Source organism: Megascapheus bottae, chromosome 5, assembly GCF_031878675.1.
Source record: "Megascapheus bottae isolate mThoBot1 chromosome 5, mThoBot2.hap1, whole genome shotgun sequence".
NCBI classification, from domain to species: Eukaryota; Metazoa; Chordata; class Mammalia; order Rodentia; family Geomyidae; genus Megascapheus; species Megascapheus bottae.
The window spans coordinates 52120910-52147105 of NC_143513.1; the positions used below are offsets into that span (position 1 = coordinate 52120910).

The following is a 26196-nucleotide window of genomic DNA, read 5'->3' on the forward strand; positions in this document are numbered from 1 at the left end:
CTCAAGTGGCAGAGTGCCAGCCTTGAGAAACAAAAAGCTAAACAAGAATATAAGACACTGAGTTCAAGCCTGCACCAAAAAAAACAAAATGAAATAAAATGTTCTGTTCTCACTCACTTCTTTTGTTTTCTCTCAGCCCCAAGAGACTGAGGAGGAATAATGTAGGTAAACTCCTATGGAAGAAAGTACATCAGTAACAGTGACTTAAAAATGATGTTCTCAGGGGTGGGGGAGGAAAATGGGAACAAAACATATGAAGGGGTATCAATGTGTGTGAAGTAATGCTCCTTCTATCTGGCGAATATAACTGTAACCCCTCTATTAATTACAATAAAAATATGAAAAAAGGGGGAAAATGATGCTCTCAACTGTACATGGTGACACAAACCTGTAATCTCCCTACACTCAAAGGAGGCAAATGCAGGAAGATTGAGTTCGAGGCCAGCCTGGGCTATATACCAAGTTCCACACCAGTAAAAGATACTGGTTCAAATATTAAGGGCTGGGATATATCTCCATGGTAAAGACAACATTACGATAGCATGAATCAAGCCCAGAGTTCCATTCCTAGCCCTGCAGAGGGGGAAAGGCAAAAACAACAACAAAAGCAAAGCTCTCATAGGCACCTCTACAGCTATTTGACATGTGTTGACATGTGCAGGGCTACCAAAACTGATAGTGATTTGAACCCAGAAGGGATAAAACTGGAACTAACAGCTTTTTGTTTTAGTGTGCCTAGAATACATCATACATAAAACAATACCTTTTCCCAAGCAAAGCAGATAAACAAGTGATGAGGCTAGGGGAGGGGAAAGGAGGTGAACAATAGCTGGAGAAGCAATGGTTCTAACCACATATTTATGTTAGAAAACTACTGAGAATAAAAGGAATCAGGCTAAAAAATAAATAAATAAATAAACCAGGGACTGAAATCAGGGCCTTACATTTGCTAAGCAGGGCCTCCATCTTTGAGTCGTGCTTCTAAATCTTTCTCATTGGTTATTTTTGACATAAGGTTTTGCTTTATGCCCAAGCTACATTGGAATGTGATCCTCCTATTTCTATTTCCTCTTTATCACTGAGGATGACAGGTACATACCACTGACACCACTCAAATGCATGCTAAAATGCTCAGCCATCTGTTGAGAGGCCCAATTTCCATATCTCCCCACCTGAAAGCAGACAGGATTACAAGCTTGAGCCACTGCAACAGGCTTGGCTATTGCTATTTCTTAAAAAGAAAAAAAATCAATGGAAAAAATGTACGGGAGTGAGATTTTAGCACAATACATAGTTGCACTCTTACAACTATTGGGCAATGCTCACTTGCAGAGCAGCAGTTTCCTGTCCAACTATAGCTAACTACACTATTTTGCTTTAATAGATGTATGTGCCAAATCCAATAGTAGGAAACCCAGAAGAGGAATACAACACAGCCTCAAAACTATGACGTGGGAGATATGATCTGGTGAGGTGAATGCATTTTAGGCCCCAATGATTCCTTCATGAAACATGTATGCCAAAGTCTGCTACACAGTCTTAAGACCATGCATGAGAGGTATTTAATAAATGATAGCTTTAATTTTTGCCAAGATGAAAGGTTTAATAACCTCTAAAAACCTGTGCAACATATGGAAGAGAGTTCTGAATGATTCTAAAGGAGCCACAGAAAAAGAAGAGTTGAGAGAGTAACAGTAAGTTGAAGTCTTATTTATTGTAAGCCACAAATCAGGCTAAGAACTTCAAACCAGTAGTTCATTCAAAGCTTTAGTACTGTATGAAGTAATAATTATTGCATTCACATTACAGAGACACCTGAAGCTCAGGATAGCTACGTAGCCCAAAGCCACATAGCTTAGGGGTCACTGACCTTAGATCCATACCAAGAAACATCTGACACCAAAACTAAGGTTCGTAACTGACTTGTGAGTACATTATTATAAAGGGATTTGGACAGATAACAAGAATTTAAGAGGAGAATTTAAGAGGACTTAAATGATGTAAAAATGAAGCAAGGAATAATATTCCTGGGAATTGTCACCATGGCAAATGAATGGAAGGGATAAAAGAATCTACAACAAAGAAAAATAATGTGGGGGAGGAGGGAGTGGGAGAGAAGAGATGAGGCAGTTGACCAGAAAGAAAACCCTGGCATAAAATGAATTTAGTTATAAGCAAAAGTTAAGCTCTCTACAAAAGCTAGCTGGAGATGCAGGTACAAATATTAAATTTGGCAATGAGACAACTGGGTTTTCAAGAAATATCTTTACCAAGTGTGTAGTGTATACTGTGCCACCTGGACTGTGGGATGCCCTCCCAATACCTTATAAGGTAGGTTCCATCAATACTTTCAAGAAAACCGAGGTGAAGACAGCCACTGTTATAAGAGGCCAAGGACAAAGCTGGACAAAAAGCCTGGTGGTCTGGCTCTGAAGCAATGACCTCAACCTACACAGGGCACCTGTATCTATATATGAAGGTATATATACAAATACCTAGGCATAGCCTAATGGTAGAGTGCTTGCCTATCATGCACAAAGTTCTGGGCTCGATTCCTCATTACCACATACATAGAAAAAGGTGGAAGTGCCGCTGTGGCTCAAGTGGCAGAGCGCTAGCCTTGAGCAAAAAGTGTCAAAGGACAGTGCCCAGGCCCCGAGTTCAAGCCCCAGGACTGGCAAAAAAAAAAAAAAAAACCGAAAAAACAAAAAAAACCAAATATATACCTAAATGAGTCTGGGAATATATAGAAACTCTAGAATGCTGGGCAGATGTCATGTCTCCATGAAGAAAGATCTTAACAGTGTCAGCCAAGGAGGCAGGTGAAATGCAGCTGATGAAGCTGATATTAGAGGGTGAGAGAGGGCAAACATCCTTCCAATCTCCTGTAGCCATAAGGCCCAAGAGCAAGGAGCTCCTTAGCTATCTCTCAGGCAGTTCTGCTGAAGCACATGAAAGGAGGCCAAATTCCTCTGTAATATTCACTTGTGAACTGTTTTTCTGTTCCCTCTATTCCGCTGCATGATGATTAATGAAATAGGCTTTTATTGTAGCAGCTTCGAACTACTTCAACACACCCATTCAGATTGCTGTAGGAAAAAAAAAATCAAACTCTTTAAAATTGCTAGGTGTTCAGAAATAAACATATATAGGGGTTACTCTGCTTCAGGTCTTACATTCATGCTTCTAATAGTTCCAGGCCTGTCATTTCCTTAATAATCTCCAATTTTCAAGTGGGTATATTTTGAATGCAAAAAATTCTTTCCACCTCTATTCAGACATACAAGTTTGTACTTTAGCCTGAGGACAATTTACCAGGGAAAAAAGACTCATAAAGTAAGCAACAGATCCAGATGATTTTATTTTATAAAGCCAAAAACATGAGGGGAAAAAAAAAACAAGCTGGCTAATTTGTGTTGTGGGTTTTTATTTTTTTAAATATGAAATTTGGATAAAAGTAGAGTTAAGAAAATAATTCAAAGAACTGGGAGTCATAGAATTCTGGGCAAAATGCTAGTTAGTTGTTTTATCAAAGCAAAGAACAAAAGTATATGAAGGGGTTAAGCTTTAAAATATAGTATTGTATTATTTATCCCTAGTTCAACTAATTAGATCAAGTATCAGAACCTAGGGAGTGTTTACTATACTTCATTTTCATAGTCCTATGCTAATTTGGAGGGAACAATGTAAATTAAGGTAACGCTCCACATTTTGATTTGGGAGCAAAAAAAGTAAATGACTGTTGAATTAGGTAGACAGATACACAGTTCCCATTCTTTACATTTCCCTTTGTACACCACGTTCTAATCCTAGTCAGACTTTCAAAATGCCTGGTGATCAGAAGTGATGCCACATGTGGCTCCACTATACAGCAACACCCTAGCAGAAACAAGTACAGAGTTTTTCCTTGCTGTTCTGATTTAATGTTAAACTTCACAGTGGGGAATGGCTGGGGAGATGCTTTTTTTTTTTTTTTTAGAGCAGGAGGTTACAGTAAAAGCCTGCACCACAGGCTGCTCAAACGAACAGCAAGCAGATGAATACTGTGGACACAGTGAATCCTGATTTCCTTTGCCCAGAGAGTGCAAGAACCTAATCTACTGAGAAGTGTGTGGGTTGGGGGTGGTGAGGGGAGTCAACATAGCCAGCTTCATGCATGATTCGGTTTCTAAATACAAAGGGACACTGAACCTTAACTATATTAACACTCCTTACCTGTCCCAATTAGAATCAACATGCGTTGAAAATGCAAATACAATTGTGATTTACATACTTTCATTAATGCGAATGACAAGCAGCTGAGGTACAAAAAGCCTCTTCGACAAATCAAAAAACAAAACATTTCTCTAAGCTTCAGTGCATTATTCTTTCCTACATGAACAACATGAACAAATACAAACACAAGTAAGAGTAAACGCATTTTCTAGGCTGGGAAGTATTATATGAGAGATAGCTAATACCAGTGTTTTTCTAATTAACAAGAATACTGGATTTGGCAACAATCCTAGATTTTAACCCAAAGCTGGTGCCATTTAGATTATATTAAACTTTTAATAATTATGATTGAAATATATACCCATTATAAAATGGTGTCAGAAAAAAAAAACAAAGGATCATGTCTAATAATGAATGGTAGGGTTCAGGAATACTAGGTGTCCAGTAATAAATGGGCACGCAGTCCTATGCAGAACAAAACTTTATCCACAGCCTTAGCCCTGGAAAAAATACAGTAGAATGGTAACAATATCCTACTTTTAAGTCTGCAATATGCCTGTGATTTTACAGAAAAGCTAAGCTCTAAAGAAGCAGCCCTTTACTGTTTGAGATACTCCTTTGGGAGCTTAATGAAAGCTATGGGTCATTTCCCCAGAAAATTACCTGTAAATGTTAAATTTTACCCTAGAGCTGTTTATTTTGGAGGTGTGGGGGGGATAATGACAATTACTTCTCAGAATACTGAGAGGATGCTAGTATCAGAACCGAATATCAAAAAGTATTCGGTAAACAATAAAGATCAAACGTGCATTAGATACTGTGATTACTTCTTTTTTTAAAGTGTTCCTTGGAATTGATCATTGAATAATTTGGCAGAAAAGTTTGAGAACTTTTACTCTGTGTTATGTGACATTCCATTCAATAAAGCAAAAACAACAATAAAACAAAAGAACAGGCATTTCTTCCAAGAGAGATAAGTGGCCAAAAAGTAATTAAAATGTTTTAATTGCTTCAGATATTAGAGAAATGTGACTCAAACCCACAAATAAAACTCTAAAGCCATGCACTGGTGTCTTATGCCTGTAATCCTAGTTACTCAGGAGGCTAAGATCTGAAGATCACAGTTCAAAAGCAGCCTAGGCACTAAAGTCTGTGAGACTCTTATCTTCAATTAACCACCAGAAAACTAGAAGTGATAGTCTTGAGCTAAAGAACTCAGGGACAGCACTCAGGACCAGAGTTTAACACACAAACACACATGCGCACGTGCGCGTGCACGAGCAAAAGGGAAAAGGAGAGGGAGAGAAAGAGAGAGAATAGTCTATAAAGTCTATAAAGTGAAAGGTCTGTCTTCTCTGAGAATGGAACAGTTAACTAGTTATCTAGATGACCTTAGCCACATATCTGACTCTGTTAAGTCTCTACTTTGGTTCCTGAATAGGGTTTTGCTCCAAAGGAATAAATTCAGAGTATGCCTTGTATAACTGCCTGCAATCTTCCTTTTTGCCTAATCAAGTGGTTTAACACAGGGACAAGCGCCCAGATTCAGACTTTATGAGTGTTTCAAGGACTGTTTTAACTCTCCATTTTTTGAACAAACCGTATATGATCCATAAACATTTGTTGAAGTGAATGTTTTGTATCACATTAACAGAGTTTGAGGTAAGATTTACAAACAAGACTTCCACAAATGCATAATAGAAAAGTATGTCCAGATTGCTTTCTCAATTTCTCCATTAATATTCAAAAGTCCAGCTTTGAATAAGCACTGATAAAATGAGATCTTTGTTCCATGAGCTTACTGGAAGTAGATGGAGTATTTTACAGATGGTTTTAAAAGACTATTATTATTGTTATCATTATTATTATTTTGTCAGTCCTGAAGCTTGAACTAACGGCCTAGACTTGGCATCTAAGCCTCTTTATGTTCAAGGCTTGCACTCTTCCACTTGAGCTGCAGTGTCACTTCCAGCTTTTTCTGTGTAGTTTACTGGAGATAACAGTCTCATGGACTTTTCTACCTGGGCTGGCTTTGACATGATCCTTAGATCTTCAGCCTCCTAAGTAGCTAGGATTACAGGTGTGAACCACCAGTGCCCAGCTAAAAGACATATCTTATTAACATTTACACACACACACACACACACACACACACACACACACACACACACACATTGTTGTCCATGAAATAACTGACTGGATGTAAAAATAAAATAGCAGCAGTTGAGCTAAGAATAGAGCTCGGTGAGCTAGTGTATAAAAGGTCCTGAGTTCACTTTCTGGCCAAAAATAAATAGAACAAATAAAGAAATGGTCAATGCAACAGTATGAATGAAAGAGTAACAAAAATGTGGTAATTCACTACCTTCTGAAATCCTTCCACAGCAACAAGAAATTAGATTACAGGAAGGAGGTTTGCATCTCTACTATTCACTTTGTCATTATTATTTGGCATTGTTAGCTAGATGCACAGTATTAATAAGGCAAGTTTAGCTCAAAGAATCAAAGTGACTCCTTTATGAATTTCACAAAGTTCAAGAAAAAATTATCATGACTGCCAGGGTCAGGATGGGGCTCTTACCTAGACCATACACAAATAAGCACATAGGTCAAGTAAGATTGATCAGATGGTGGTTTGTAATAAACTACATTTTCTTAGATATGAAAAACATTTAATGTGAAAAAAATATGGAACTTGCCGAAAAATGGCATTACCCCAAACACACACATATGTCTGCATATAAGAAAGGGTAACACTTGCTGACTGCAATTAAATGAGTTACTTTCTTGGGACTCTCAATATCTGAACAGGCATTCAAGCTCCTAGAAATGAAAGGTACTTTTCAGCTGTTCCTGAAGCTGCTTCTCTTCCTTATTAGGGACACTTAAACACATGCAAGATGCCAGCACTTTCACACCCCAAAGAGCCAATCATCTGCTTCTACCACCCTGGTACCAGTCAGCAAACTCAGGCCTATGTTTCTAAGCACGTGCCTGACAAATGCACTTCTAGTTTTCTGCACCTACCCACGTGCGGAAAACAGCCCAAGGAAACAAAATATTTGAAGTTGAAGTTTAAACTTCTTGCATTCAGAAAAGAGTTCAAAGGAAGTAGACAAAGCATTTGAAATGGAGGGTCCTGACCCACAGTAGATAAAACTGACATTGATATAAATAAATCTATCATAATACAACTTCCTTTAAAACTGGGTCTGGAGTTGGGTATCAAAGCAAGGTCACAGATAAGACACTCATCCAAGTAAAAGTTTAAAGCTTCTGTTCTCACTCCAAGATCAAAATCATCTCATGCAGGACACCGAGGGATATATCTACTTACCATCCCAAAATGGAATCAAATCTGAGTGAATACTCAAGCAGAATCTGGAAACATGACCAATCATTCCTGAGCCAGCTAAGCCTTGACTCTGGCTTCTGTGCTTGAGGAAAGCTTAGAAGCTGTTTTAAGTGGTTTACAATCGGTTTGAATCAGCATAATTGATAGTTACTTACAGGGGGAAATGCGATCATCCTTACTATTGCGAACATCCCATTAAGACTAAAAGTTAATTAGCCTGTGTTCCATGAAGTCAATTTGAGGCATTTGTCTCAATAGCATTATTGTAATTATTCCTCATCAAAATGAATACTGCCTCCTACGGTGTGCCAGTGTCCTGGGTAAACAACAGCAAAATTCTTATCACTCACCTTCTATTCTCTACCTGAGTTATTTAAGTAGGTTTATGTTTATATAAAACTAAACATGGGGATTCACAGACCTTATTATCATCACAATAGAAAATACAAAAGCAGATTTGAGGTGTTTTAAGTTTCAAAAGGCCAGGAAAATAAAACCAAACTAAAAACCATAATAAATTCTAGGTATCATAACATTACTATTCATATTCAAAGTAAAAAAGAAGACCATCAATGGGAGGTAATATATTACAATATGCTAGTAGGTAAAAATGGCCACATCCAGACATATAGAAGGTGACTGTGCCCTCCACCTCTACCCCAACTCATAGTTTCTGGCAAAGTCTGCCAGGAGCAGGGGTATCAAAATACTATAATAAAAACTTTTCTCAAGCCTCAGAACTTAAATATTCTTTAAATATTAAAGAATATCCTTAAATGAGTCTTTTATGTTTGAAATGGCAAAGCAAGGAGTTGAATAGAGAGAGACAGAGACACAGTCAGAGTCAGAGACAGAGTACTTCACTGAGATAAATGACAGGCTCAAGATAGATGACTCAATAGCCTTTTAAGGAGTCTTTTAAAGTATTATATTTAATAAATTTGACTGTAATCCGTAAAAATCAAAATGAAGGGAAGAATCTGTCAGACAGATAAAATAACAATAGACACTGACCTCCCGTGATTAAATGTTAACCCAGAATTACCTCCTCCCAAGTACTGGGGAATGAACTCAGGGCTGTGTGCATTCTAGACAAGTGAGCCATCCCCTTCGTCAGTTTGCATATTATTTCTGAAAGAGTTTGGTTACCTTTGCTCCATTGGCCTGGAACTTGTTATCCAACTACATCTACCCCACCCAAGGAGCTGGGATTAGAGGTATGCACTTGCACATCTGGCTAAAACACTTTTCTTAATGATGACTTAGAAGAAAACATATTTTTAAAAAATTTCTTAAACTGGGATTACTAGTGGCCTGATGATAATAATCAGAAATGAAAAGTGAAGAAAAAAATGATCAAAGGCACTGAACTAGGGAAAGTGTGCCCCCAAAAATGTGGTTCAAAAGGAATAGTGGTCATCTTATATTCGACAAAAGAGCCAGAGATACACAGTGGAATAAATACAGCCTCTTCCTTTATTGGTGCTGGGAAAACTGGTCAGCTATGTGCAGAAAACTAAAACTTGATCCCAGCCTGTCGCCATGCATGAACATTACCTCAAAATGGATCAAAGACGTCAATATCAGACCTGAAACTCTAAAACTGCTACCCAGGATAAACACTGGAACTCATACACAAAGGCAAAAACTTCTGGAACAGAGCACCAAGGTCACAACAGATTGGAGAGAAACTCAACAAATGGGACTACCTAAAAATAAAAAGTTTCTCCACAGACAAAGACATAGCTACTAAAGTAGAAAGACAGCCAACCAATCGGGAAATATATTTACCAAAAATATCCAATATCTACAGGGAACTCAAGAAACTCATCCCCTCCACCCCCCAAACCCAACAAACCAATTGCTAAATGGGTAAGGGAACTAAAGAGAGACTTACCAGAAGAAGAGATAAAAATGGCAAAGAATCATATGAGAAAATGCTTACTGTCCATTGTCATGAAGGAAATCCAAATAAAAACAACCCTAACATACCACCTTACCCAATCAGAATTGACAATATTCTGAACTCAGACAACAAAATGCTGGCGGGGACTTGGAGAAAGAGAAACCCTACTGCACTGCTGGTGGGAATGTAAACTAGTACAGCCACTCTGGAAGGTATTTTGGGGGTTCCTCAAAAAACTAAAAGTAGACCTTCCCTATGACCCAGTCATACCAGTCCTAGGCATCTACCCTGAACATCATAACCCAGGATATGATAAGGACACCTGCAAAGCCATGTTCATCACTGCACTGTTCACAATAGCCAAGCGACAGAAACAACCCAGATGCCCCACTACAGATGAATGGATACAAAAAAATGTGGTACATACATACAATGGAATTCTACATAGCCACCAGATGAGATAAAAATAATGGCATTTGCTGGGACATGAATGAAACTAGAGCCAAGACCAAAGGCACACAGTCTCCTTGATATGTTGATGTTAGATTCAAACAGTACAAGAGCAACTATTCATTTACTCAGGTACTCAAAGTCATTGACATGAACTTGAGATATAAATATACCTATATAGACATATAAATCTATGGTGGGATATATATTCTGTAGACATATTGATATATAGATCGATATGTATCTATGGCATATAAAGTCTCAGCTTAATTTTAATTTTGTTCTTAAATTTATGTGCCAGTGATTGCATTTAGAGATTCCATTCTTGAATACTTGTTTGTTAAATTTAACATTTAAAATATGATGTAAAAAAAAAAATCAGTGTTTAAAAAAGTGGCTCTCTAATCTGGCTTCAGTCTCGAGAGGTGAACCCCAAAACAACAGATTTCAAAGCTGCCCAAATTCCAAAATGTGGCCAAATTTGAGATCCCCATGATTTCACAAGGAAGAGATGTCAGATGAGGTGACTATAGTTTGATGGAAATGCCCACATCTGTTATCTTCACAGGGAAAAAAACAAAATACTTGTAACATAGTAATGAAGAGCCTGTCATAACTCCCTAAATTGAAGTTCTAGTTTCAATTCCCTTGACCTAAGGAACCTCAAGGAAATCATTTAATTTCATGGGGCCTCAATGTGTATTAAAAAAGAAGGGGATTCTCTATAATCTCTTAGAAGTTTATTTAATTCTATGATTTCAACATCCTAATAGAGAGATACCTTTATGTGGGATAGTCTTGTTAGCTTTACAAAGGTTGCATTAAGTTAGGAGTTGTGAGTTCAATACAAAGTATCTTTTTATAGGAAATTGGATACTAGGTTTTACTGATTAAAAACAAAATAAGAGCTAGACCTACCAGCAAAAACTGAGTGAACTCTGCATAGGTCAAGTGTCTTTTTCTTTCCTTTCCAAAATGTAGTTGTACAAATTCAGAATCCCAGTTAAATGGAATATGTTGATGAATTGTCGTCTGTCCAAAAACTTGTTTAACATCCTCTAAAAAAAAAAAAAAAAAGAAAAGGTTGGTTGAAACAAAGTAAGTTCAGTTCATTCTTAGAGAAACTTAAATAGGCAACTAAGGAAGATAATCCAGATCAAAGTACATTACATGCATACACCTAAGTATCACAGTGATACTTTGTACGTAATTTATGCCAATGATTTTAACTAAAAAAAAAAAAAAAAACTTTAGTGAATGTGGTTCTTTTTTGTTAAAAAGGAACTTAATTTCAAACTGAGATTATAAAACTATGGCAGAAATCCTCACAGAAGCAAGAAAAGGTACACATATGTGCAAAACTCACTTCTCCACATACAGCCTAAAGACAATAGAAAACCACAGCACAAAGCTAAAATCTATTATCATTTCATTTGTTCTTCTTTACAGATACAAGGAGCAGAAAGCATACAAAAAAGCATACCTATGACATGTATTAGTCGTAAATATACTCTATAGAGTTATCAGAAAGGTTTTGGAAGCTTTAGAAATTAAAAACTTGTGTCTAGGACTTTGGCCTAATGGTAGAGTGCTTGCTAGTATGTATGAAGACTGGGGTTAGATTCCTGGGTTCCACATACATATAAAAAGCCAGAAATGGTGCTGTGGCTTAAGTGGTAGAGCTCTAGCCTTGAGAAAGACCAAGGACAACACTCAGACAACACTCAGGCCCTAAGTTCAAGCCCCAAGACTAGCAAAAGGAAAAGAAGAAAGAAAAGAAAGCAAGCGAGGAAGGAAAGAAAGGAAGGACGAAAGGAAGGAAGGAAGGAAGGAAGGAAGGAAGGAAGGAAGGAAGGAAGGAAGGAAGGAAGGAAGGAAGGAAGGAAGGGAAGGAAGGAAGGAAGGAAGGAAGGAAGGAAGGAAGGAAGGAAGGAAGGAAAGAAATTAAAGACTTGAAGTACACATTTCAACACCTCTAAGACTGTATTTGAGCTTTAAGAGGTCAAAAACTTACACAGCTGTACTTGAAGTCAAAGGAGAAGGGAAGAAAAGATGGCAGCTCAACTCTTTTTCACTTTATACTGCCTTAAAGAAATTTTAAACAAACTTGAAAGTGATTTTCAAACTGTCCAAATAATCACATTTCAATATCTATCTCTGTTTAGCCACTCTGATAGAAAGGTTAGAAAGGGCTGGGATGTGGCCCAATGATAAGAGTGCTTGTTGGACCTCCAGCACCTGAGAGAGGGAGAAGCTGTGTGTGGGGTGTGTGTGTGTGTGTGTGTGTGTATTCTGAGATCATCTGACTAGGAAAAATAAAATGAATTAAGTAGGAGGCTGAGATTCAATTATACCTGAGAAGAAATTACTATACTAAAATTAAAATGACGTGGGTTCCAATCCTACTAATAACAGCAGTCAAAATTCCCTGGGCATTTGCCATATGTTAGGTCTTGTCCTCATGGCTCTAAGTCCCTGGACACTGTGAATCCTGATGTTCTCTGCCAGAAATTAGCTGTAGCTCCTTTCCAGTTCTCCATGTCTACATCTCTGTGTGAAACAGCCCTAAGTCTTTTAATATAGATGGATAAATTACCAAATGGAAAACCATGATCAAATGAAGACATGACCCAAAGCACAAAATCTCTGAATCTTTGATTCTGTAAAGGGCTTTCCTCCCACAACTCCCATGTTTCCCTCTCATACAAATACTTTTATGAAGCATAAAAACCAACTCACTGCTATTGACAGCAACTCTAAATTCTGACAATCACACATTTTTTTAAATGTTTTTTTTTTTCCAGTCCCGGGACTTGAACTCAAGATCTGGGCTCCACCACTTGAGTCACAGCTTCTGACTTTTCCTGTGTATGTAGTACCAAGGAATCGGGACTTTATGCATACTAGGCAAGCACTCTACCACTAGGCTATACTCATGGACCCAGTCATACATTTTTAAAAGTGTATCTATATAGTATAAGTATGTATGCATATATTTAAATATACTCATCTGCACAAATTTACTGCGTACCTTTCATTTCCAAAGAGATTTCTAGCTCCTTGACAGCAAAGACCTCATTTTTTTCTTTTGATTCTCCAGCCTTGCTTCATAGTGCTAGGCATGGACAACTTCCCCACGTGTAGTTTTTATAATGAAGTAAGTCAGAAAGGGTTTACAATATACAGTGCCAAATGTTAGACAGTCATATTAACCCTTTGAGGCACTATATTACTGGAAAGTAATTTAACAATATTTTTCCAGTATGGTTTATTAACTCTTCTTCCCTTTCGTTGACTGACTTTACATCTGCTGAGGCTATGAAATCTGCATTTAACCAGCACCACTCTATGTTAGGGGGCTGAGGGATTTTCTGAGTTTTGTTTGTTTTGTTTAATGCCAGTACCGGAGTTTCTACGCAGGGTCTTTAACACTTGATCAGCTTTTTCATACAAGGCTGGTACTCTACCATTTGACACACACCTCTACTTCCAGCATTTTGATGGTTAATTGGAAGTAAGAGTCTTGTGGACTTTTCTGCCTGGGCTGGCTTTCAAAGCATAATCTTCATATCTCAATTTCCTGAATAGCTAGGACTAGAGATGTGAGCCACCAACACCTGACTAGCATCCGAGGTTTTCCTGATTCATAGGTTCAGGATCTCATTTTGCAAAAATGACCTTTAAAAGTTGTGGAAAGGTTGGATTCATCCTTCAATTTTTAACTTCCAATCAAAGAGAGACATGAAAAGAAAGAGGTGGGGCAGTCTCCAGAGAAAGCAGTATAATGAAGTAATTTGTAACCCCCCAAGGTCATGAGAAGACCCTGTGTAGATACTCATGGTCACAATGTTGTAAACTCCTGTGAATAACATCATGTGACTGGTTCCCCCTGTCTTTGGGCAGTGTTCAGAGTATATAACCTCCAGAATGTGACTCAGAAGTTTCTTCACTGTTCTTACATAGCAGCGACTGTAGGAAAGAATGCTCTTAGTGTAGGTAGCTACACTCCCAAGTGCCTCAACTTATGAGTCTCGTACCAGGCTCTACATGCAGAGCTAAGAATATGTATTTAAGTATAACCCACACGAAATTATCCAACAGCAACCTGTGGTAAAGCTAATCTGCAAGGGTCCCCACAGCAAGGAAATGCAATTTTTTAAAGGAAGGCATGGCAATGGAAAAGGAAAAAAATTAAAACACACAAAACTGATTCTGGACCATAAAGTCTATTAAAAGATTTACTTAGACCTTTATAAGGGTTTTGTTTTATGTTTTGGGCACTGGTAATAGAACTTGAACTCAGGGGCTGGACATTGTCCTTTACTATTTTCTGCTCAATGCCAGCAGTCAAATCAAATCCACTTTCAGCTTTTTATAATTTCTTAGAGATAACAGTTTCATGGGCTTTTCCTGCCTGTTTTGGCTTCAAATTGCAATCCACAGATCTCAGCCTTCTGAGTAGTTAGAATTACAGGTATAAGGTACCAGCATCCAACTTTCAAGGGAGTTTTGTGTGAAAAAAGGTTGAATTCTTTTGAAGTAAATCAAGAGTTCAGGCTCAGTACTTTATCCCAAAGCCATGTGGGTCCCTAAGACATGACAGATCCTGTTCCAGGGAGCCACAGACATTGACATCATCTGCCAGCGGCAAATATTATTATTTTCAATCCCTGGGGCTTGATGCTATATTTATAGTGATGGAAAGTTCACTCTGGGTAGAACAGTTGGCCATGGGACTGGGCCTTGGCAAAAAAAGAGGCCGAGAGTTGTCATTTACCACTTGGCCCAAGTTCTACAAAGCCTATCTTGATCTCCTCTGACCTACCTAAAAGGATCATCATTCTCCCACTGAAAGACCACCAAGGTATTCCAATGGCACAAACTAAATGACAAGCAAAAGATGAAAAGAGGATTTTTAAGAGAGGACATGTCCCAAAATTTCTACTCATTTCACAGCTAATAAAATTAAAATATTAAAATTTGCTACTCTGGAAAACTCACACATGTTTTGCAAAAATATTTTATAGCCTCATAGGTTTCCAAATACTTCCTGTCCTAGTAAGTCATTTTGAGGTATTCATATTCTAAAATATTTGCCTGCAGACTCATAAATAGAACCAACATCAATAAACCAAATAAATACTCACAAAGGATTACTGGCATCCCCACCTCACCTTGGAAGGTATTGAACCAGCACCTCAGGTTAATCCTCTTTACTTCTCATTGGAAGCAGAAATAGCTTCCATACTTAGTATGTGATTCTTTTTAAGATTTCTTCAGGTTTTGTGAGGTAAAACTAGACAAGATACTCCTCTCATCTTTTACTTGGAAAAATTAGAAATTGAAAACAAAATAGTTTTCACAACTACTTCAGCTCCATACTCTGGCTACCATGGGTAATTCCATAAGGTTTACTCTGAGGGATCCCCAAAGTGAAATTTACTGCTGTCCTATCACTAAATCCTTATCATTTCTAGATATTTTCAGACATACTTAGCATTCTTGGAAAGGAAAAGTGAAAGCCTAAAATATTTTTAGCCTTTTTGATTTAAAATATTTTTAGCCTTTTTGATGAGTCCAGAATAATCCATAACTCGCCAGTTGAAAGCTTTCAAATAATCATCCTTTGACAGATAAAAAGGAAGTCTCTTCATATCCAAAACCCAAGTCCTTAAAATCTTACCCCATTCAGGTGCCTGTGACTCATGCTCATAGCGGGGATCTAAGGATCTTGATTTAAAGCTAGCCCAGTGAGGAAAGTCTATGAGCTCTGATCTCCAACTAATCACATGCATGTGCGCATGCACACACACACACACACACACACATCATCATCATCATCATCATCATCATCATCATCATCATCAGTAGCAGCAGCTTGCACCTAGACTGAGGACATACAGGCCATGAAGCAGAACAGAATTAACAATAGATTATGAATGCAGCACTTATTATGTATTAATGTTTTATATAGAGATATATATAATGCTTCGTTAGCTAGTCCTCTTTAAAGTGAAAAGAAATGGATGTTTTCATCTTTTAAAGCATAGTCCAAGCATGCTTGGAAGGCAAATTGCTCTCCTAAAATCACCAAGTAAGGGTGGTATTATTTAAGGCAAGACTTCACCAAACAAGCTTATGGTTCCTTTGAATTTATGAGACTTTACTTTCTCCACTAATATTTCTAGCTAAAATCCCTACTGGCATTTTTTATGCCATAAAAACAACTACAAAAAGGCAGCAGTTTCTTCCCTAAAATTAACTTCAAAAAGTCAACTGAGGGCTGGGAGTTTGGCCTAGTGTTAGAGTGCTTGCCTAGCATGCATGAAGACCCGGGTTCGATTCCTCAGTACCACATACATAGAAAAAATCTGGAAGTGGTGTTATGGCTCAAGAGGCAGAGCCCTAGCTTTGAGAAATTCCAAGAAAGTGCCAGGCCCTGAGTTCAAGACTGGCCAAATAAAAAAAAAAGGGTCAACTGATTTCTCAATAAATTTCCTGTGTATGCTATGGAAAGAAGTAAGACTTTTAAAAGTTGAGTCACAAGTGAAATATTCTTGCAAATAGAAATGTAAGGAACTGACTAAAAATCTATTAGATCAATGAAAGCTGTTGATCAATCATGGGTTTGGGAGGCAGCAGGAGAAAGCTGTAGAAATGACGGTTATGACTAAGATATTTCAACATCATAGGGAGCCTTTTGGTGCTAAAAGAAATTGAAAAATGAGTGACAGGAAGGCAGGACAGGCTCTGCTGAGAGAGATGTGTGCCACTAGAAGCAGGGATATTTGTAAGTGTAGATTAGGAAATGATTGCTTAGATATGGTACCATACACAGAAGCAACAAGAGGAAAGTGCTGGTGAGCATGAGAAGCAACTAGAACTCTTAACTTGTAATAGAGAATAAAATGGTACAGCCATTTTGAAAAGCAACCAACAGGTCTTCAAAAATTTAAACAAGAGGCCAGGAGTGTGGCCCAGTGGTACAGTGCTTGCCCTGGTTTAATTCTTGGGTACCACATACACAGAAAAAGCCACAACTGGTACTGTGGCTCAAGTGGTAGAGCACAAGTCTTGAGAAAGCCCAAGGACAGTGCCCAGGCCCTGAATTCAGGCCCCAGGACTGGCAAAAAAAAAAAAGTAAACAGGCCTTGGAATTTCTTCTCAAGTATATACTCATGAGAAAGTAAAACTCATGTCTATAATATATTACTAGCATTGTCACAGGAATATTATTCATAACAACCTCAAAATGGAAACAAGTTAAAGACTCATTAACTGGCAGATACTACTAAACAAAATGTAGTATTTCTATATTACAGTCTATCCATACAATAGTCCATAATCTATCAACAAGAAAGGAATAGTGGGCCAGGAGTTTGGCCTAGCCTAGTGGTAGAGTGCTTACCTAACATTCACAAAGAGCCGGGTTCAATTACTCGGTACCATATACATAGAAAAAAGCCAGAAGTGGTGCTATGGCTCAAGTGGTAGACCTCTAGCTTTGAGAAAGCTCAAGGACAGTGCCCAGGCCCTGAGTTCAAGGACCAGGACTGGCAAAAAAAAAAAAAAAAAAGTAATAGCATGTTAGTGTGTGTGAATGAACTTTGAAAACATGGTACTAAGTCTTGTCATACAGACTACAGTGTATAATTAGGTTTGAAGTAAATGTTCAGAATAACCAAATTCACACAGACTACAGTGTACAATTAGGCAACCTTCTGGCTCAATGAATTTGGTTATTCTGAGCCATTACTCCAAACCTGAGTATAGGGACCAAAGAAAATGAAAGTAAGGTACCAAAGGAAGCATGACTGTGGCTGTACTACAGAAAAATGTGAAAGACATGTACTGTAAAAATTCACCGATTTACAGAGCTTTCCTGGGTAAATAGGAGAATATATGTCTCAATAAAACTGCTTTTAAAAACAAATCTGTCCATACAAGAGGATATGATGATGATATTTGCTTGAACTTAATACTATTCTTTTTTTTTTTTTTTTTTGCCAGTTGTGGGCTTGAACTCAGGGACTGAGCACTGTTCTTGGACTTTCTCAAGGCTAGAACTCTACCACTTGAGCCTCAGCACCACTTCCGGCTTTTTCTACATATGTGGTTCCAAGGAATCGAACCCAGGTCTTCATGCATGCTAGGCAAGCACTTTAACCACTAGGCCAAACTCCCGGTCCTTAATACTATTCTTATCTTTCTTGAATGCTTTAAAAATAAAGGTTATATCCTAAAAAAAAAAAAAATCTGGATTCGCCAGAGATTTCTTTCTTACTGAGTTATACTGGGCATTACTTAATGATCATGATCTTTAAAATGGGGATAAAATGCTTACCTTAGAGAGTTATGATGGAGCTAAGTATACCTATATTATGTTCTATACACATCAAGTGACCATTACATGATGATACTCCAAAATCTAAAGCCTTCATTATATACTGCAAATTATTATTTGAGCAACAAATATTTACAAATCATACTCAAAAAAATGAGGCACAGTATGATTTAGAAATCTGATAGTTTATACATCTCTCAAAAGGCAATAATTTTCACAAATATTTAAAATACATCCTTCTCTGAGCTCATATACTAAACTTTTGAATGAAAAGTGATAAAAAAACTAAGTAATTTTCTATTATGCTTCTTAAAGTACAAAATTAAGAAAGATTAAGAACCTCCACTCTCTACTTTGAAGATCTTTCAGATACTAGAAATATCTAATTGGCAAATTACTTGCACATGCCATTAAGTGGTTAGAGTGAATTTGTTTTTACAAATTCCACTGGCTCTTATTCCTTAACCTTCACCACTATAATCTGAAATCATCAAGGTCTTCACTTATGCAAATGCTAACTTTCTACATTTTTGTTTCCATACAGAATAACTAAATTAATGCACTTTAATTTCGAAAAGATTCACTTTTTGAAGCCGCACATCAATGAAAATGAGTTTCTCATTAAAATAAAAACGATTCATCAAGCTATATTATTTCCAACACTACACCATAATACCTCTGTGGATCCAGAAATTTGTATTAATACAATAAACACAAAAAGGATGTTTCTGTAAAATGCAAAAGTAACTCGTCTAAGAGGCAGGAGAGCTGCAGAATGGCTCCACTTTATCTCTGAATAGCTTCATGCTTTTTCTAAGCTAAATCCTTCAAGAAAGTAGTGGTTGCGCCCTAAAGAAAACAATATTCCACCCTGCTGATACAGTTAACAACAGCTTATATGGCCATGTCTTTTAAGCAGGGATCTGAAGACAACTGTAGAATTCCCACGTTAAATAACATAATGGAGTAAGTGTACACAGACCTATCTCCTGCCACATGCTCCAATTTCAAGGTTGCCATTTCCAACCTTTCTGACAAGTGCCTTTTTATATTAATTACAGTTAAGGGTCCAAAGAGGAAAGAAGTATTCTGGATACAACTGAGATTCGCTCAAGGAAGTTTTGGGAAGAAAATGGGTGCCATTTAAACAGAGTAAGCACAGTAAGTACTTCACATTAAAACTGAATTCTCTATAAGAACCCATAAACTTTGTTTATTTCTAGTCTGAGCATGTAGGCACAGTGGTAAAAAGTATGTTTCAAGAAGCAAGCACGCACACAATCAAACTCAGCTGAATATTATATTTAAGTCACATAGAATATTAGTATTACATAGAAATTAAGGCTAATAAAATCTAAGACTTATACTTAATCATCTCTAAGATATACAATTAGAGAGGGGTGAGGCTACCCTGATTGAAGGTCACGTGGCATGGTGGAAAGAACCACATCCTTCTAAGGTCCTAAGACTTAAGTTGTATTTCCTATGAAATCAATTACCTTCCCCCGGGGCCTGTTCCCTCAGCTAAAAAATAAAAAAATTAATAAAAACTACACCAGCCACTGCTCGTCTGACAAATGTTCAACATAAAGAGCTTGCTTAAAACATTCTCTATGTCCCACCCCTCAAACACTTTGAATCAGCAAATCTGAAATGGATCCAAGGGGCCCTGTTCTAACAAAACTTAGTTGTAACAAACATCCCAGTGCTATTACCATGAGAACCTATGATCGAACTCAAAAAGATGACATATCTACAGATTGTCCACACAGCACCTAAGTCATTGCAGTAAATGAAGATTAAACAACAACAAAGGCTAAGGGCCAGCATATATTCAGCATAAGACATTAATCCTCTATCACGTACATTAACTCAATCAACAGGAGACAGGCTAACCGACATGTTTGCAATCTACTTGTCAGAAAAAGTACTTCTAATCGAGTTAAATAAATCATTAGCAGCCCACCCATCATCATATCAAAAGTGGGTCAGTTAAAATGGCGTTGGAGGCATAGAGCAGACTGTGGTCATTCTCCAGATGCTTTAATCATCTGTTGTGTTAATTACTGTTAACTTACACCAGCACTAAAGGAAACTCTGCAGCTTTGAAATCCTTAAGGCTGTACAAAGAATCCTAATTCATACTGTAAATGCAAGTATAATATCTATATTGTTTAAAAAAGCAATTTCCTAAGCTGGTTTCCTTCAACGGATGTTATCAAAAATACTTTTCTTACAAAAGCATTAACATACATTTAACCCTACTTAAATGCTTCAAGAGCAGATGTACTACAAATGCACACCCACAGTGATCCCATATTAGTTTGAAACTGTTTTATTTCAATTAAAATGTCTAACTATCCACCCCCAACATATACCTAAACTGTAATTTTCTCTGAGAACTTCCAATATGTTCTTGATTTTGTTTCCTTTATCAACCTATCAGAGCAAAAACTGCCTTGCAACTGTTGGAAGAAATCAGTCATTAGCAGTAAGATTACAGCAAATTTTCCAATTTAGAAAAACTGTATTTTTATCTCTCTCTCATACTGAAAGAATAATGGCATAATTTTACTATTTTTAAATGAGCTGTACAGTTTAAGATAGACAAATTTTTCCAGGGCTGCATGTTTTAGGATTTAATGTTAGCAACTTTCTGTTCTCTACTTCTTTTCTATCATTATGTTCTCTTTGCCCTTCATCTTGCACGCATGCGTGTGCGCGCACACACACCCTCCCTCCTCAAGGGCAGGAGCCCCCAATCCAGCTTCTCCACACCTTGACAGCCTTCCTGAGAACAGTTAACCTTCAGGCAGCAGTTAACTAAGGACTGACTTCACATGGCTATTGTGATTTACTCTTCAATTGACATTCTTCCACCTTCTCAACAGGCCTGCCTCTTTTTTTCCTCCCTATTTTTAAAATGGAGTGATGAAGTAGCAAAAAGTACAATATTTTAGCCATTTGAGCATGGACGATTCTCAAATTATCCCACCAACTGGAAGTGCTCTCTGATACTACTATCTTTCAAAATTGAAGCCATTATGGTCAATCGTGCAAATCCGTATTTAGTTTTTTGTAAATAGTGGATTTTTGACCCAATGAACTGGAACAGCTTCTGAACAGTCTCCAGGATCTCTGACAAGATACTCAGTACAAAGGCAGGACTGTTGTCAATGTTGAGGAATTTACTTTCAAAACTCACAATTTGGAATTCTTCCTCCTATTAGAACATGAGCATATATAAATAAGAAATCCTGCTTAGCTACCTCTACCTTAGAACAAAATCTTCTATAGGGCATTAAGTTTTTTCATCAAAATAGCACATTTTTTTGTGAAATTTAAAATCAATATCAACAAAGAACTACAATTCCAAATAATGTTCCTTCTGACTCTTCACAATTTTGCTCTGTTCATTGTAATAAAACAAAAAAAGGTCTTAAAGAAGTCAAATGAAGAGGAACACAGATAATGATAATTAAAACATTTTACATTTCAAGGAAGTTTTATCATATAGAACACAATTTCAATTTTCAAGAAAAGCCATTAGACAAAAGTAGGACTCAAATCCTATACCAATATTGAGCCTAGGCTACTAATAAGGAGAACTATAGACACAACCAATGAGATATCAATATGTAGGTACTGTTTCAACTAGTCATATGCTAAGACTGATCATAGTACATCTGCCAAATATATTAGTTTTATTAATTAGTTAATGACTATTAAATACATTAACTACAGTTTAATGACAATTAAAATGTCTATTATAACAGTTTCGTTAACTATACACTAAATATGCACCCTTTGAAGCCCTGCTTCAAACATTTTCTTTCATAAAAACCCAACAGATAAACATACAAAGAAGGTATTTTCTCTCACCTTGTATAAAATAAGGCTGGGGAACACTCTCTTAGCCTTCCCTGCAATTCAAGAAAGGGCCCCCAGAGAACTATCAGTACAGTGGAAAACAAGGCTCATCTTACAGTCTCCACTGTTGATTGAGCTAATATGAAGAGTAAAAGAGAAGACACTTCCTCTCTTGCCACTTCAAGTTCACTCTTCCCAAAGATGCCCACTAAAGCAGGCAAGGTCCCAAAACACTAAAGGGCCATTCTTGAAAAACAGACTTGTAAGAGGAGTTGAAGAAGAACTGGGAAGATCAGTATTATCTATACCTCAAAGAAGCTCAAATAGACAGATAATTTAGTTATACATCTAGAACTTAACTTTGGATAGTTTTAGGTTGGGGGGTGGGGGTTGTACTTTTTCGGTTCTCAACCCAAGGTGTTCCATTTGTGAGGCAAGCACTTTGCCACTGAGCTACATCCCAGCCCAATACTTTGAATGAGATGAGTACTCAATAGTTCTATCTGCTTTAGTCTACAACTCTAAAGTGTTTTCTTTTCTTCCACTGCAGGATCACTCTTCTAGAAAATGTTGTTAGCTTATTCTTAAAGCCCCCTGCTGTCTAAAAGACTCCTCAAACTGCCATATCTTTGGTATGATTTTATTTACTTGGAGAAATGATTCAGCCATTTGCCAATGGCTTAGTCCTCCAAACCTAGGTACTCAAGCAGCTGAGATTTGAAGGTGGTGGTTTGAAACCAGTCCTGGCAGGAAAGTCCATAATACTCTTATTTCCAATTAACTACCAAGAAAAGTCTAAAGTGGAGTTATGGCTAATTGGCCTTGAGCATAAAAGCTCAGGAACACTGTTCAGGCCCTGAGTTCAAACCCCAGGAAAGAAAAAAGGTTGATACATATATCTATGACATTTAATGATTTTCCCCTGAGATATGAAAAACATTAGGGACTATATAGGATGAGGCTAAGTGAAATGAACTCCAGGATACAGAAACAAGAGATTGTCTTTGTGATTGTTGTTAATAACATACTGTGTGAAGTTATTTCTTTTTCTTTTTTTCTCGTTATGGCTTATCTTATGTTGTTATTGTAAATGACTTTAGTACCTGGTATATTGTATATAGGTTTGTTTATTTGAAATAGGGAAGGGAAGAGGAAAATAACAGGATTGGGAAGGGGTAAAAGAGAGGAAAAGTGGGAGAAAAATATGAGAAGTGGTATCAATGTTCAAGAGATAATATATCTACTATCTGACAAATGTAACTGTAACTCCTCCATACATTCCCCAACAATAAAATACAATAAAAAGGAAAAATATTAGGAGTCTGCTACTTATTTGTAATTTCTAGTTATTTAGGTATTTCCCCTTTCCATCTATTCCTAAATAGGGATTCATGGCTCATTTTATGATGCCAATAAGGTGAGGACCCAATGGACTTATCATAAAATATGCAGGACAAGTAGACAACGTGTTGTTGTTTGGTGAGATAGAATAAGTTACCTATGGAGACAGGGTAGTGTGGAGAAGTACTTTTTTTGCAACATTCATCTGGAATGAATACCATAATCATAATATTACCTCTTGAAATGGGACAATGTTCAACATAAAGCAGAGTATGAACAAAGCACTGACTAACAGACCAGAAACTAAACAACAAATTGAAAAGTCTTTCCAAAAAAAATAATAGAGAAAGGAGAACTAATCAAAAAAAGAAAAAGAAAGGAAATCTTCTCTTCTTTCAGGCACTACTTCTCCATTAGTCTTTCCAGCCACAGTTCCAAACATCCTCTTCTCTCCCTGCACTGGGGAAAGTCTATGTCATTACTCCATTAAGGTCCATCAAAAGATTGCTGCCATCCACATCCTTTGATACTTTGCCCCAAGGATAAGAAGCAAGGAAAATATCTGAATCGCATTCCTGGGTCCTCTTATCCTCAACCAGTTGCTTTTCACTCTTCCCTGGAAGTGGAGAGAGGCAGGACATCTGTGCTAATCCCACAAAGCAACATGATTGCATCATTTCAATCAAATGACCCCACTCGTCTTATGAGCGCTCTGCTCATCACTGACTTGAACTGATAATGGAACTTTCCCTTGTTTCAGTTCTGGGGATGAACCAGGGGCCTTATTCACAGTAGGCAAGTGTCCCACAGTCCATTACTGGGACATTTTCTAAATTGGCTTTCCACAGAAAAGTTGTTACAATCATGATAACAGGAATTAAGGGATAGAAAAAGAAATAGAATAAAATTAATCTAAGGATATTCCAATATTAAATAATGGAAAGCATCTGAACATCTAGAAAGAAGCACATAATCTTCTGCCTTTCCGTAGCTGATCTCACCTTGAATAACTCTGTTACATCAAGTGAGAATGGAAGAGTGGGGGGTGGAGGACAGGTTAGCATAATAAATCTGTTATATTATCTTTTTTTGTTTCTTTCTTTTTTATCCCCCTCATGCTGGGGTTTAAACTCAAGGCCTTACCCTAAGTCAGGTGGTACTCTGTCACTTGAGTCATGCCTCCAGACCAGCTTCTTACTTGTTCTTTTTTGGAGATGGAATCACTCAGAATTTCCTGCCCAGGCTGGTCTAAAATGATGATCCTTCAAATCTTTGTCACCTGAGTAACTAGAATTCTAGACATAAACCACAAGTGATGATGGTTAAACTCTTACTTGTGGTTTATTTAGTTATTATCTTCAATTTTTTATAAAAAATAAAATAAGGACTTCAAAAGATAATTAACTGGCCTTAAAAACAAAAGTAACAATGTTGAAAGTGGTTCCATCTCTATAATTTCAGAATCTAGGCTTGTTAGAGCATCAAATAAATAAGCCTTAGAGGACTGCATAAATTGGAAAAGACATTTAGAATAGACTCATTGACTGTGTAAAATCATTCGTGAGCAATGGATTTCAGGTTCAGATGCATAGGAAACATGGGCTTTCTGGTGTTTTCTGACACCTACTGTCATTAGGCAGCTCAAGAAAGAACCTACCACTGAACCACCACATTCTAATCTTCTAAGCACTTAATCTTATAAGGGTTTTCTGCAGCCTTTGCACTAATTCCAGTGAAGATATTTCTGTTGTCCCAAAGTAAAGGTTGAACTGCCCTCGATGAACAGGACACACACACACACACACACACACACACACACACACACACACACACACACACAGAGTTTCAAAGAACAAGATCTTTCTTTTACCATTGTGAGCCATATATGTGTGGTGCCACTAATGGGAAACTGTACCAAAAGGTAGGACAGGAAGAGCTGGGGACACAATAACTGCTAGTTGTAGTAGGCTGTGATTTTCTGCAAAAGCAAACAAATGAAAAAGAAAAGGAAATATGCTGTTTGGCTGTCATATTCTATTCTGCAAAAAAGTGTCATGTCACACAGTCACCATGCTGAAGCTAAATCAGAGTAACAAAACTAAGCCAAATACTTACAAGAACTGGATCCCAAACATCAAGATACATTTTTTTAAACAAATATGCTGCTGGATGCTGGTGGCTCATGCTTGTAATCCTAGCTAACCAAGAGGCTGAGATCTGAGGATTATATTTCAAAGCAAGCCAGGCAGAAAAGTCCATGAGAGTCTAATCTCTAATTAACCAAATAAATACCCAAAGTGGAAATGTGGCTCCAGTAGCAGAATGCCAGTCTTGAGTGAAACAGCCAATCAAGAATGCAAGGACTTAAATTCAAGCCTTGGAACTGGTACCAAGAAAAAAAAATTAAAAAGAATACGCTAACTTTTAAACAGATTATTTATTCCATTTTTAAAAAGGAAGGATCATACCAGTCTACCTTTGCACAGATATGCACGTACTCCCAACTCCTTACCAAAAGTAACTTCTCCTTTGCCAGCTTTGTCAAACAGCTGAAAGGCCACCATAAACAAAGCATCTGGGGCACACAGGACAGATTCAAATGCAACGAATTCTTGAAAAGATATTAATCTGTAAATAAAATAAAGACAAAATCAGAAAAGCACATACAAATAAGCATGGCAAATCTAAAAATGTCATTGTCAAAAAAGTAAAATT

General features: G+C 37.3%; 1 protein-coding gene across 1 annotated transcript in view; it reads right to left on the bottom strand.

The window, feature by feature from the left end:
• The window catches only part of Slc25a13 (solute carrier family 25 member 13), a 164519-nt gene that overhangs the window by 73896 nt on the left and 64427 nt on the right, over nt 1-26196 (bottom strand). Inside the window, exons 4-5 of the mRNA XM_090333144.1 lie at nt 25994-26109; nt 10845-10984 (exon numbers count right to left, since the gene is read on the bottom strand). Coding sequence (XP_090189270.1) covers nt 10845-10984; nt 25994-26109 — 256 coding nt within the window. The remainder of the gene's footprint in view (nt 1-10844; nt 10985-25993; nt 26110-26196) is intronic.